General features: G+C 42.1%; 4 protein-coding genes across 4 annotated transcripts; 1 reads left to right on the top strand and 3 right to left on the bottom strand.

Annotated features, from left to right (window-relative positions):
- Positions 1–1,161: 1,161 nt before the first annotated feature.
- On the bottom strand, positions 1,162–4,027 carry LOC126576599 (intermembrane lipid transfer protein Vps13-like). The gene is made up of 5 exons (XM_050237906.1): positions 3,114–4,027; positions 2,783–3,041; positions 2,465–2,716; positions 1,635–2,404; positions 1,162–1,565 (listed from the first exon to the last, which is right to left on the bottom strand). The coding sequence occupies exons 1-5, from the start codon at positions 3,850–3,852 to the stop codon at positions 1,162–1,164; spliced, it is 2,424 nt and encodes an 807-aa protein (XP_050093863.1). The 5' UTR covers positions 3,853–4,027.
- A 780-nt stretch (positions 4,028–4,807) lies between these two features.
- On the bottom strand, positions 4,808–6,109 carry LOC126576600 (ficolin-2-like; the record flags this gene model as incomplete). The annotated part of the gene is made up of 3 exons (XM_050237907.1): positions 4,808–5,030; positions 5,110–5,745; positions 5,808–6,109. Coding segments are annotated over 3 exons (1,161 nt in total), but the record flags the coding sequence as incomplete, so codon positions are not given.
- Positions 6,110–6,290: 181 nt separating this feature from the next.
- On the bottom strand, positions 6,291–7,779 carry LOC126575863 (angiopoietin-1-like). Its single transcript, XM_050236850.1, has 3 exons — positions 7,169–7,779; positions 6,493–7,107; positions 6,291–6,426 (listed from the first exon to the last, which is right to left on the bottom strand). The coding sequence occupies exons 1-3, from the start codon at positions 7,777–7,779 to the stop codon at positions 6,291–6,293; spliced, it is 1,362 nt and encodes a 453-aa protein (XP_050092807.1).
- Positions 7,780–9,077: 1,298 nt separating this feature from the next.
- Positions 9,078–10,454, top strand: LOC126576601 (ryncolin-2-like). Its single transcript, XM_050237908.1, has 3 exons — positions 9,078–9,454; positions 9,517–10,152; positions 10,232–10,454. Exons 1-3 carry the CDS (start codon positions 9,078–9,080, stop codon positions 10,452–10,454), a joined length of 1,236 nt encoding a protein of 411 aa, XP_050093865.1.
- The last annotated feature ends 1,229 nt before the right edge of the window (positions 10,455–11,683 follow it).

Here is an 11,683-nt window from a genome sequence, read left to right on the forward strand (position 1 = left end):
AAGATCGTAAAGTGATCGAATTTTCCAGCAAATATGTTATTTAAATTATTGATTTCTTCGAATAAATCAGTTTTGAATTGTCATAAGGTACTTTTGAGGCATAAACAATTGAGTTAATTGGGCACAATTGAGCTAGGAGATCAGATCAGTTGCTACATGGCTCGTTCAGAAAGTGATGAGAACTGATTTTTCTGACAAAACGGTTTGAGATAACGTGTTTAATTTTTTACGATGAGGTAGAGGAAGGTTTTAGCTATCAATCGCACTTTATTTTGTTCGGCTATGACCAACTGAAAGAAAATGGGACGATTTTTCGTGAACCATGTTTTTAGTTGATGTAACACCGTAGAATGTCACCTTTCTATGGACCATTGGTCTGGCGCGAATCATCCGGACCTTCTTCTTGGCGCGGATCAACCGGACCTACAGAAAAACTTTCCGTTGGTGCCAGTAATTCATCAAGTCCTCATACATTTCTGTTTGCGTGCTCTATGCCAGGAAAGAGGTCCGCGATGATCCGGGCTGTACCAATGGTCCATATAAAGGGGACATTCTATGATGTTACATCAACTAAAAACATGGTTCACGAAAAATTGTCCCATTTTCATTCAGTTTGTCATAGCTGAATGTAATAAAGTGCGTTGAATAGCTAAATCCTGCCTCTATGTTGGCGTATAAAATTCAATACCTTATCTCAAACCGTTTCGTCAGGAAAATTCAGTCTCATTAGTTTCTGAACGCACCATGTATATTGGTCTCTGTGGTCTACGAAAATGCCGCCTAAACCCTTTTTGTTGAAGATTAGTGTATGATTTACTCATATGTTAAGAAAATTACACTACACGAACCATTTTTAATCAGTTTGAGAAATAATACATAATTTAAATTGCACATAAAAGGTTTCAAAATATGTTGATTATTTTTCTCCTGTTGCTCGTTGAAAAGCTGAAAAACGTAATGAAATTTTCAAAAAAATGTTGTAGTTTTTCTAATTAACAATTAATAAACACGAACACATTGATAAATGTTGATAAAAAGTGTTGTTTTGAGTTTATAAACATAGCCCATGTGCATAGCCAACGTATGGGGTACCCGGGTACCCGGGTGCCACTGGGCGGGTGTTAATTTCATCAGCCCATAATTACTTCATTCATAATTTCATCAGCCCATAATGTCGGGACCAAATTTACTTACATTCGTATATTTGACCGTGAATAAATAATCAGCATCCGAATCATATGTTGGCGTTTGAATAACATTCAAAATAACGTCAGGCCCATCACTCGCTCGGAACTGGTCCAAGGTTATTGCTCCTAGTTTCACATCAACCTTAAGATCGTACGTACGCTGTACCAAGACCATTTCTAAATACCTTACTTTGAAGGCCATAATTTTTTGCGCGTTTGTGCGTGTTGATCCAGCATACTGTAGATTCAAGGAAACCGTTTTTGGTTCTTGATGCTCTAATGGAGACTGTGGAAACTCTTCTGTTGGGGTCGCAAATACATCCGACGAACTGGTACCAGTTCCTCCACCGGTAGACTTACAAATAGTTAGCGAAAACTCTAGAAATGGTTGATAATCATTTTAAAAAAGAGGCAAATTTGGTTTGGAAACAGATGTTTGGGCGTTACCATGTAATTCGAATTTGACTTCCAAATCAATAAACTGTATTACTACACCATCGACGGCATCTATTATAGTCGATTCCAAAGAACGATGCATCTTCGGCAGTTTAGACTGTTTTTCATCTAAATATTTCAACAAAGACAAACTGGAGCTGAGCATATTTGAATCTTTGGTCATCGGTGTTGGTTGGTTCTGTTCGGTATTTTCTGGCAGCGGAATACTGGTAACGATTGATAATGCTTCCAACACGCGCTGTTCGGTAACGCTAATATTGAGCGATGGAAGAATACCAAATATCTTACATTTTGGTAAGCGTGGATCATCATCAATAACGCATAAATGTGCCGAAATGCAAAAAGATGTTGGTTCCAAAACATGCATCTCGGTTACAATGTTCATGCTTAGCGAGTTAAACCATTCTTCATCGACAGAAGCTACTATTGCTTGCACGTCTCGCACTTCAAGAATAAATTTGTCATAGCTCTGGCGTATAATTTCTGACAAAATTTCATCTTGGTTTATGCCTTCACTGTGCATTGTATACACATCCCTGCGATTAAATGGGCGCGGTTCTGTCTTTACGATTAACTTTCCCAAGCTTAGGACGAACACAGATGTTTCTGCTGAAAAAAATCCTCCATGAGGCATAATTATGTAGCTTGGCATAATTTCAACGTTTAGTTCCAAGCGTGGATGTTTTGCAATTGCATATTGCAAACCAGTAGCAGACCGTTCTTTAATATTGACCAGTTTTTCTGCTGCAGCATCCGTCAGCCTGTAATATAGATAAGAATGTTAATTTTAGCGAATTATTCCTTCCTTAAACTCCACCTACTGTGAAATTGTTGCCGTTCGGGGAGTTTGGAATACTTTTGCTAATTGAATTATTGTTTCCGCGTCGTAAACCATTTGTAATGGTCTTGAATGGACCACAACACGCTGATCACATTGTTTGTCTATCGGATTTGTTTCAAAAGACACGTCAAGCAATGCTTGTGAGCCATTAAGTTGCGATTTCACCATTATAGGCAGTTGATCAGATTGCTTAAGACCAGAAATGGTAAGTTCTTGCATTCCTAACGATGCTCTGTCAGAAATGGAAACAGAATAGTTCATTGCTGATCATGATGAAATTTTGCCATCATAAACCTACTTGATTGCAGCCGCCGAAGGACGCTGTTCGATGTTGAAAGCGACGTTTTTTAATTGTAGAAGCATAATCCGATTAACTGCTTTACTTTCTTGCGACACATTTGATTTAATTGAGATTTCTAATGACCGAAGCTCAAACTGAAGCATCTGCGATATGTAATGCTCTGGGAGTTCTGTTGGAATAACATTTTCCTGGTATCCGATCGCTTGGAAAAGTTTGGCTTTCTCTGCTGCAGTCATAGCGGCCTCGAACTTTTTTTCTGTTGGTACATACAGTTGTATGTAATGTAGTATAGTGTTGTATAATCATTCAAATAAAATGCTACACTTACTGATATCGACGGCAGCCGATGTTTCTTCTTTTTTAGATGTCCCACCCCACCATGAACTAAACCAACCGGTTGATTTTTGCTCTTCCGCTCGTTGTCGCATACCTTCTTTCTCGACTTCTAATGCTACTTTCTGGCGAACCACCACGATGTTGTGTAGATCTAAAATCTTCTCAAACTCCTCACATCGATTCATCAAGTCTGCGGTTACCTTTTTCGCAGTTAGCTGTTGGCGATAAGCTTCTTCGTATTTTTTCAAAGTTTGTCGATGCCTTAACATGTGGTCCCACGACCAGTTGCTTCTCTTTCTACGAACAACCGTTTCTAGTATGCAAGTGTAAGCAAAGTGCCACCATTCTGTGAAATTACCTTTATATCCAATGCCATACGGGCGATACTTTCTGTAAGGCAATGCACGTATCATTCGACCGAAAGCCTCTACAAGTTGCATCGTTTTTTGAAATTGAATTTGAGTTATTCCTATGGCCAGTGTTTCCATGCAAATTTTGAGCTTGATTTTCGGCGATGAAAAAGGGTTTTCGCTTAATTCCGGGTTCGGTGTCATTTCCAAGAATGCACTTGAATTTATCGGTCCAAAGATGTATTGATGTTCGGGGGATTTGATACGTGACATGGAGGCTATTGATTCTTCAAATAATGACTCATAATCAGATATATCACAGTGCTGGAAGAGCTGCGTGTTGCAGTTCAAGTACACCGCCAACATTTCCAATTGAGCCATTTTATATACTTTAGTAACAGAGTCCGTTACAAGCGTATGAACCCAGTTTTCGTCAGTTGTATGAACGGTAAGATCACTCAGCGTAACACCGAAAGCGAAAGGTTGTCCTGTAGTAGTAGCATCTTCATATCGAATATGTATGTCGGAAATTTTTATCTGCACATTATTTACGATTTGTGCTTTTAATTTTTCCGCAAACGACTTGTCTGCCACTTTCTGGCAGACTTTCTGGCCTCTTTATCCTCCGTGGACAGTATGGAAGAATGTTTGAGCTCCTTAGTAATGTTTGAGTCCCTTTTCTTATATTAATCTTATGCTACAGGATTCTCGCAGCAGTACCACCACCACCACCACCAGCATTCTAGGCTTCTTAATCGGTAGCACCTTCGGCACCGATTCATTCTCAACCACCAGCACCGGCTCCACCGGTAACGCCACATCAACACGCTGTGGGTGCGCCGCAATCGGAACCATCGTTGATCCCTGCCGCGTCACCACTTCCCGCCGCACCAGCTGAGAGAGCTCCGCGCTGGTGATGCATTGAAGCGGTGATATATCGGGCACCCGGACCGGGCCGATCGAACGACCATTTGTAAGTAGTGAGCGATACTACCTACTTTTGGATGTTATTATCTTGTTCCACTATTTCCCCAATTACCTCGATCATTATCATGCCCTTCCACTTTGTTTTGGAGATCGATTTCAATTCAGTTTTTTGTGTTACAATTTTTCATGTATTAAACATATCTTTGAGTTCCAGAATTACTGTCGATCCGCTTATTTAAATGCCTGTTCCGATTATCTTTGCTTGCATAACTGCTTGCAAATTGGTTACCTTTGCTCGATAACGAGTACACTTTTCGTTTCTCATAATTCATATTTGAATAGTTTTAAGTTTATTGCTTCAAATGATTCATCCGAATCCGAATGGTTACATTATGGTTTAGTAATGGTTTCATTGTGGTGGCATAGTCGTAGTTTCAACCATTGCTGGAGGAGCAGTAGGAGGTTCAGTAGCAGCCATAGTAGTCGTTTCAGCCGGAGAGGTTGTATCCGCTGTTTTACGCCTAACCATCATTCGGCTCTTCTTCAAACTGTAGTTGGCGCCACGGAATGTTTCCCAGAACATACCGGTAGTACCTCCGGATAATCCCTTCAGATAGAGTCCATTCAGGTTACTGCAGGAAGAAGAGCAAAGCGTATGATTAGTTTGTGAATCGCAGCGTTCAGCGTTCAGTGTCATTTCCGCACACTCACCTCATGCCACAATCAGTGTACCACCAACCACCACGATTAGAAACGGCACAGTTGCTGTCGCTATTGTCAAGATCGACGTCGAATGTACTGAAAAGTACACCTTGTGCACCACCCAAGGAATCTCCAGCTTGACCGTCATATCCACTTATCAATGTAATCGGATAGAAATCGATTGCCGGACCGATGCTGAAGTTATCATATTTGGCATAGGTGATGTTTTTCTCAAAATCCTCTAGTAGCACTATCAGCTCATAATCGCCCGAACTTGTTATCTTGTGTATGTTATCCAAACCCAACCAGTAGTCGCCTCCGTCAAAGTCTCCGAATCCATTCTTGTACTCTTTATACGATTGATAAAAGTCGGTGGAACCGTCCTGGCGGTTCTGAATAACCGTGTATGCTCCAGGTAGGAAATCAAGAACACAGATTACTTTAGTGGGATTATCAAAGGCATCCTGTACGATGTAGGTCCCAGTTTCGGTGATACGCGGATCGTCACAGGACGTGTACACAATATCGTTTTCGGGGGCTGGGGTAGTAGTAGTACTTCCACCGACCGGACGGCCCTCCAGATCCAACAAAGATTCCGTCAGGAATGTTTTGGTAACCAGACTTTGCTGATTGATCGTAAGATCTCTGTAAAGACACGCGCGTATTAAGAAATAGTCGAACAGAGAAACTCTTGTTCTGGATCATACCTGATAGATTGCATAATTTGGGCGAGAGTTAATGATGCTCCTACAAGCTGATCATTTATAGAATCGCCAGTGGCTGCAGATTGTCCCACGTACCAGGAAACGCTTTTTACGTTCTTCTTCATATCGAGCAGCTCGCTGTACACGGTTCCATACTTATGACGAAGATTAAGAATGAGCTTTAGCAGATTAGATTCGACTTTCTTCAGTTTGGACACAATCTCGTGGCACCCGCATTTATCGATACTGTTGGTCGCTCCATCGTTAGGAGGATGCGTAGGGGGCGGATTCGGCCTTACTCCAAATTTTGATTCCCTGAGCTAGACTGCTAACAGCAGAGGCAAATGTTCAAACATGTTCTAGAAAAACTTTTAGACTTTGTAAAACAATAGCTCAGTGATATCTGTTCAAATGCTAGTGCTTGTTTTATTGAACAATTAGTATGGTTGCATATTGTCAATTATGGCTAAGGTTTTTTTTTTATTTTCAGTATCCACTTCCTTGCCTAAGCCGGATCATCATTCGCGTCTTCTTCAAGCTATAGTTGTGTCCACGGAACGTCTTCCAGTAGATGCCCGTTTTTTCGAGAGTGACTCCACTGAGATAAAGGCCGTTCAAATTGCTAAATGGGGCGATTGAAATGAATATAGATTTCTGTAGGAACGGTTGATCTGCAATAAGTGCTTACCTGTCCCCGCATGATTTATACCACCAAGCACCATGCATGATGGCGGCACAGTTCTGATCGAACTTGTCGTTATCGTAGTCGTAGGTGGAGAAACGCATTCCTTCAGCATCAAACGAATTTCCTGCAGAGCCCACGAATCCCTTCAGTTTTTCGATTTTGTACTGATCGTTCTCATCGGAGATAGCAAATTGATCGTATTTGGCATATGAATGGGTCTTGTTGAAATCCTCCAGCAGTATCATTAGCTCGTAAGATCCGGCACTGGTTAACTGGTATATGCGCTCTAGACCCAGCCAATATTCGCCGCCTTCATTGTTTCCAAAACCGTACTTGTACTCCCTCCATGGGCGGTAGAAGTCTACGCCTCCGTCGAAACGGTTTTGGATTACCATCCAACGACCACCGTAGTCCAGCATACAGATCACTTTTACTGGTTTGAAAAAGTTTGCCTTCACCCAGTAACTACCGGTCTTTTTGATGTTGGGATCATCGCAGGAAGCGTAGATTTTATCATCGCCCTTCTTATCTTTCCGTTCGTAGCTGCACTTCAGACCGAACAGCGCCTCAGTCAAATAAGTTTTATCTGGGATGTTCTGTTGGAATTGAGTCAATTCGCTAAAATCGCAAGAACAGAGCATTAGGAATTTGGGTAAAATCGGTAAGAAAAAATGCGTACCTGACATCGGATTCTATAATCGTCAAATTCTGCCGTACAATACTCAGCTGGTTATCCACAGCGTTTGCCACGAGTTGAGTCTGCGATGAAACAAATGCTACTTTTTCCGTTTCCTGATGAATATGTGCAACGTCGCTCTGGATACTATCGGCCTTGATCTCAAGGTCAAGCAGAGATTTAATAATCTTTTCATCAAGGTCGTCGATTTGTGTGATAATATCCTGGCAGTTACACTTGGGCAGAGGCTTTGGCTTTGGGAAGTCATAGTCAGAATCGTGGTTGGATGGGGGTGGACGGGTTGGATATCCTCCATACCCACCACCATAACCACCATCGTAACCACTTCCATAACCTCCACCGCCGTAACCTATCTTCTGAGGGGCGAAATTGGCGGGCCGGTAGTTTTGTTCTTCCGATTCCGAACTCTGCTGTCCCCCATGAACCACATTGTAGTAGCTGTACCGGCGCAGATCATCATCATCAGCAGGCTTATCGTCGCTGGCCTTGATTTCTTCGACAACATCCTGTGGCACTTTATCCTCGTCAGTTGTGGCGAATTGAGCCGTTGTTAACACCAGAGACAACGTTAGACCTAAAACGAAACGTCTCATCTTGCCTTGGTTATGCTCTCTTTGTGCACTCTGTAAGAAGACTAGAGACGACTGATATCGCTCTGGTGATGCTAGCCCAATTTATAGCAAATCTGGCAGCGTTCCCATCCCCCGATCGGTGATAGCACCGTTATTTTAAGGAAAAAAACAAAAAGCTGGATAGAGAGTGATTCAAAGGTATCCACGTCACTGAAACGCAGAGCGACGATAATCTATTAGGATGGCACAGCAGAATGGTAGGAATAAAAAACAGTTGGAACCCAAAACATAAGTCTATGGTATTAATTTCTCCTAGCACATCTGATCCCGTTGCAAAACTAGTATCGACCGTGCATGTTCATTAGCGTCCTGCTAGGGTAAGCCGCAGTAACGCAGAGAGAAATAAGAAAATTGGCCCATTTCTTTTAAATGTATGCAAATTTCGCCAGAAGATGTGAATTTTGGGTCCAGAACTGGTTCTGCGCCTTGCCAACGTATATATGCTAGTCTGGTGCCCGCGAATTGAAGCAAACAAATTTTAGGGGATAGCTGTTAATTCCGGTTTTTAGGATGGTTTTTAGGAAAGTTACACATAAGCATCTATTAAGAAACTTTCCTATGACCTGTTGCAAACGTGTATTCAACAAGGATTTTTATAAAAGATAGAAGCATCAATTTCAGTTGGATTCGATTTTTGCTGATTGATGATAAGATTGTAAATGTTTACAAAATGAAAATGGTACTATGATACATAATGAGGCTGAAATTATTATAGAAGTGATAAAGAATGTAATGGTTTTTGACGCCATTAGTATGCAAGGATTTGTTGTTTCTATGTAAAAGTTTTGATTCAGACAAACATTAAATAGAATGTTCTTACATAATAAACCTCATAGTTTTATTTGTATTAGTTCTCTGGTAATTTCTGGCCGTTACGGAACCATTCAAGACATTACCATTGTTATTACTCATGCATTGCTCAGCGCAAATTAAACACAGAAAAAATAACACAATGTAATTACATACTAACATCATTCATCATCCATACCGTTTTAGCAACACAATTGAAAAAATAGTTTAAGGTTTTCTTGACGACTTGAAATATAACATAATAGCAACGAATAGGCGGAATTCGATCCTTGAATATCCATTTTTTAAGCATCGAGTCCATCGTCTTCTTACCAGGATTCGGCTTTCTTGTTCTAACGGTATTTTTGCGCCCGTACTAACGAACGATCGTCAAAGCAACGAACGGTTGGAGATGGTATATATAGCTGATGGTAGCTTATTCCGCATCAGTTCTAGCTAGCGTTTGCAAGATGAAGTATCTCGTGCTTATTTTTGCTGTGTGTTGCATGGCCAGCCTTGCTGCCGCCAATACAGCATCTGCCAAATTTGGAGTCAGGCCGAATCCGCCCCCTCCGCATCCTCCTAACGATGGAGCGACCAACAGTATCGATAAATGCGGGTGCCACGAGATTGTGTCCAAACTGAAGAAAGTCGAATCTAATCTGCTAAAGCTCATTCTTAATCTTCGTCATAAGTATGGAACCGTGTACAGCGAGCTGCTCGATATGAAGAAGAACGTAAAAAGCGTTTCCTGGTACGTGGGACAATCTGCAGCCACTGGCGATTCTATAAATGATCAGCTTGTAGGAGCATCATTAACTCTCGCCCAAATTATGCAATCTATCAGGTATGATCCAGAACAAGAGTTTCTCTGTTCGACTATTTCTTAATACGCGCGTGTCTTTACAGAGATCTTACGATCAATCAGCAAAGTCTGGTTACCAAAACATTCCTGACGGAATCTTTGTTGGATCTGGAGGGCCGTCCGGTCGGTGGAAGTACTACTACTACCCCAGCCCCCGAAAACGATATTGTGTACACGTCCTGTGACGATCCGCGTATCACCGAAACTGGGACCTACATCGTACAGGATGCCTTTGATAATCCCACTAAAGTAATCTGTGTTCTTGATTTCCTACCTGGAGCATACACGGTTATTCAGAACCGCCAGGACGGTTCCACCGACTTTTATCAATCGTATAAAGAGTACAAGAATGGATTCGGAGACTTTGACGGAGGCGACTACTGGTTGGGTTTGGATAACATACACAAGATAACAAGTTCGGGCGATTATGAGCTGATAGTGCTACTAGAGGATTTTGAGAAAAACATCACCTATGCCAAATATGATAACTTCAGCATCGGTCCGGCAATCGATTTCTATCCGATTACATTGATAAGTGGATATGACGGTCAAGCTGGAGATTCCTTGGGTGGTGCACAAGGTGTACTTTTCAGTACATTCGACGTCGATCTTGACAATAGCGACAGCAACTGTGCCGTTTCTAATCGTGGTGGTTGGTGGTACACTGATTGTGGCATGAGGTGAGTGTGCGGAAATGACACTGAACGCTGAACGCTGCGATTCACAAACTAATCATACGCTTTGCTCTTCTTCCTGCAGTAACCTGAATGGACTCTATCTGAAGGGATTATCCGGAGGTACTACCGGTATGTTCTGGGAAACATTCCGTGGCGCCAACTACAGTTTGAAGAAGAGCCGAATGATGGTTAGGCGTAAAACAGCGGATACAACCTCTCCGGCTGAAACGACTACTATGGCTGCTACTGAACCTCCTACTGCTCCTCCAGCAATGGTTGAAACTACGACTATGCCACCACAATGAAACCATTACTAAACCATAATGTAACCATTCGGATTCGGATGAATCATTTGAAGCAATAAACTTAAAACTATTCAAATATGAATTATGAGAAACGAAAAGTGTACTCGTTATCGAGCAAAGGTAACCAATTTGCAAGCAGTTATGCAAGCAAAGATAATCGGAACAGGCATTTAAATAAGCGGATCGACAGTAATTCTGGAACTCAAAGATATGTTTAATACATGAAAAATTGTAACACAAAAAACTGAATTGAAATCGATCTCCAAAACAAAGTGGAAGGGCATGATAATGATCGAGGTAATTGGGGAAATAGTGGAACAAGATAATAACATCCAAAAGTAGGTAGTATCGCTCACTACTTACAAATGGTCGTTCGATCGGCCCGGTCCGGGTGCCCGATATATCACCGCTTCAATGCATCACCAGCGCGGAGCTCTCTCAGCTGGTGCGGCGGGAAGTGGTGACGCGGCAGGGATCAACGATGGTTCCGATTGCGGCGCACCCACAGCGTGTTGATGTGGCGTTACCGGTGGAGCCGGTGCTGGTGGTTGAGAATGAATCGGTGCCGAAGGTGCCACCGATGAAGAAGCCTAGAATGCTGGTGGTGGTGGTGGTGGTACTGCTGCGAGAATCCTGTAGCATAAGATTAATATAAGAAAAGGGACTCAAACATTACTAAGGAGCTCAAACATTCTTCCATACTGTCCACGGGGAACGTAATGCTCCGAGTGGATGCCGGTGGGTACGGAAGGATCAAACGGCGCCATATCATAGAGAAGAGGCGATTCATACCTTCAAAACGATTTTTAACGCACTACTGGAAAACGTATGCACAGAAGGTTGGGCGCGGAAGACTCTCATGAGATTGAAAGCAATGGATGGAATTTCTGACACAAGAAAACTCAAACTTCTTGCGCTTTTTTCTGGATTGGAATTTTAACAGTCACGAGGGGCTCCGTACATCACACACGTTTTAACGAATTAACTTTGAGACGGGGAAATGTAAGCTTTAATCTGATTTTAATAGAAAAACTTGAACAACGATAAATTTGCGAGAGCGTAGAAAAGTACGTCTGCTCATATCGGAAAATGGAAAAAGAGCGCGGTTCCTGAGGGCTTCAACGCGCTCGAGAAGCGCTTAAGAGAGTCTCCACTGCGCGCGAGCTACGATGAATGTGTAGGGCAAGCCACTACATTACCCCCCTTTTAGCCACGAAGACGGCGAGAAA

The sequence above is a fragment of the Anopheles aquasalis genome, chromosome 3 (assembly GCF_943734665.1).
Source record: "Anopheles aquasalis chromosome 3, idAnoAquaMG_Q_19, whole genome shotgun sequence".
Classification (NCBI taxonomy): domain Eukaryota; kingdom Metazoa; phylum Arthropoda; class Insecta; order Diptera; family Culicidae; genus Anopheles; species Anopheles aquasalis.

Excerpts from the sequence above, each read along its gene's own strand:
- LOC126575863 (XM_050236850.1), bottom strand. The coding sequence starts at position 7,779 with ATGAGACGTTTCGTTTTAGGTCTAACGTTGTCTCTGGTGTTAACAACG. Across the intron at positions 7,108-7,168 it reads ATTATAGAATCCGATGTCAG|CGAATTGACTCAATTCCAAC; the intron begins GTACGCATTTTT and ends TTGCGATTTTAG. Across the intron at positions 6,427-6,492 it reads TATAAATCATGCGGGGACAG|CAATTTGAACGGCCTTTATC; the intron begins GTAAGCACTTAT and ends CGCCCCATTTAG.
- LOC126576599 (XM_050237906.1), bottom strand. The coding sequence starts at position 3,852 with ATGGCTCAATTGGAAATGTTGGCGGTGTACTTGAACTGCAACACGCAG. Across the intron at positions 3,042-3,113 it reads ATCGGCTGCCGTCGATATCA|AAAAAAAGTTCGAGGCCGCT; the intron begins GTAAGTGTAGCA and ends ATGTACCAACAG. Across the intron at positions 2,717-2,782 it reads CCTTCGGCGGCTGCAATCAA|AGCATCGTTAGGAATGCAAG; the intron begins GTAGGTTTATGA and ends CATTTCTGACAG.
- LOC126576601 (XM_050237908.1), top strand. The coding sequence starts at position 9,078 with ATGAAGTATCTCGTGCTTATTTTTGCTGTGTGTTGCATGGCCAGCCTT. Across the intron at positions 9,455-9,516 it reads CAAATTATGCAATCTATCAG|AGATCTTACGATCAATCAGC; the intron begins GTATGATCCAGA and ends GTGTCTTTACAG. Across the intron at positions 10,153-10,231 it reads TACACTGATTGTGGCATGAG|TAACCTGAATGGACTCTATC; the intron begins GTGAGTGTGCGG and ends TTCTTCCTGCAG.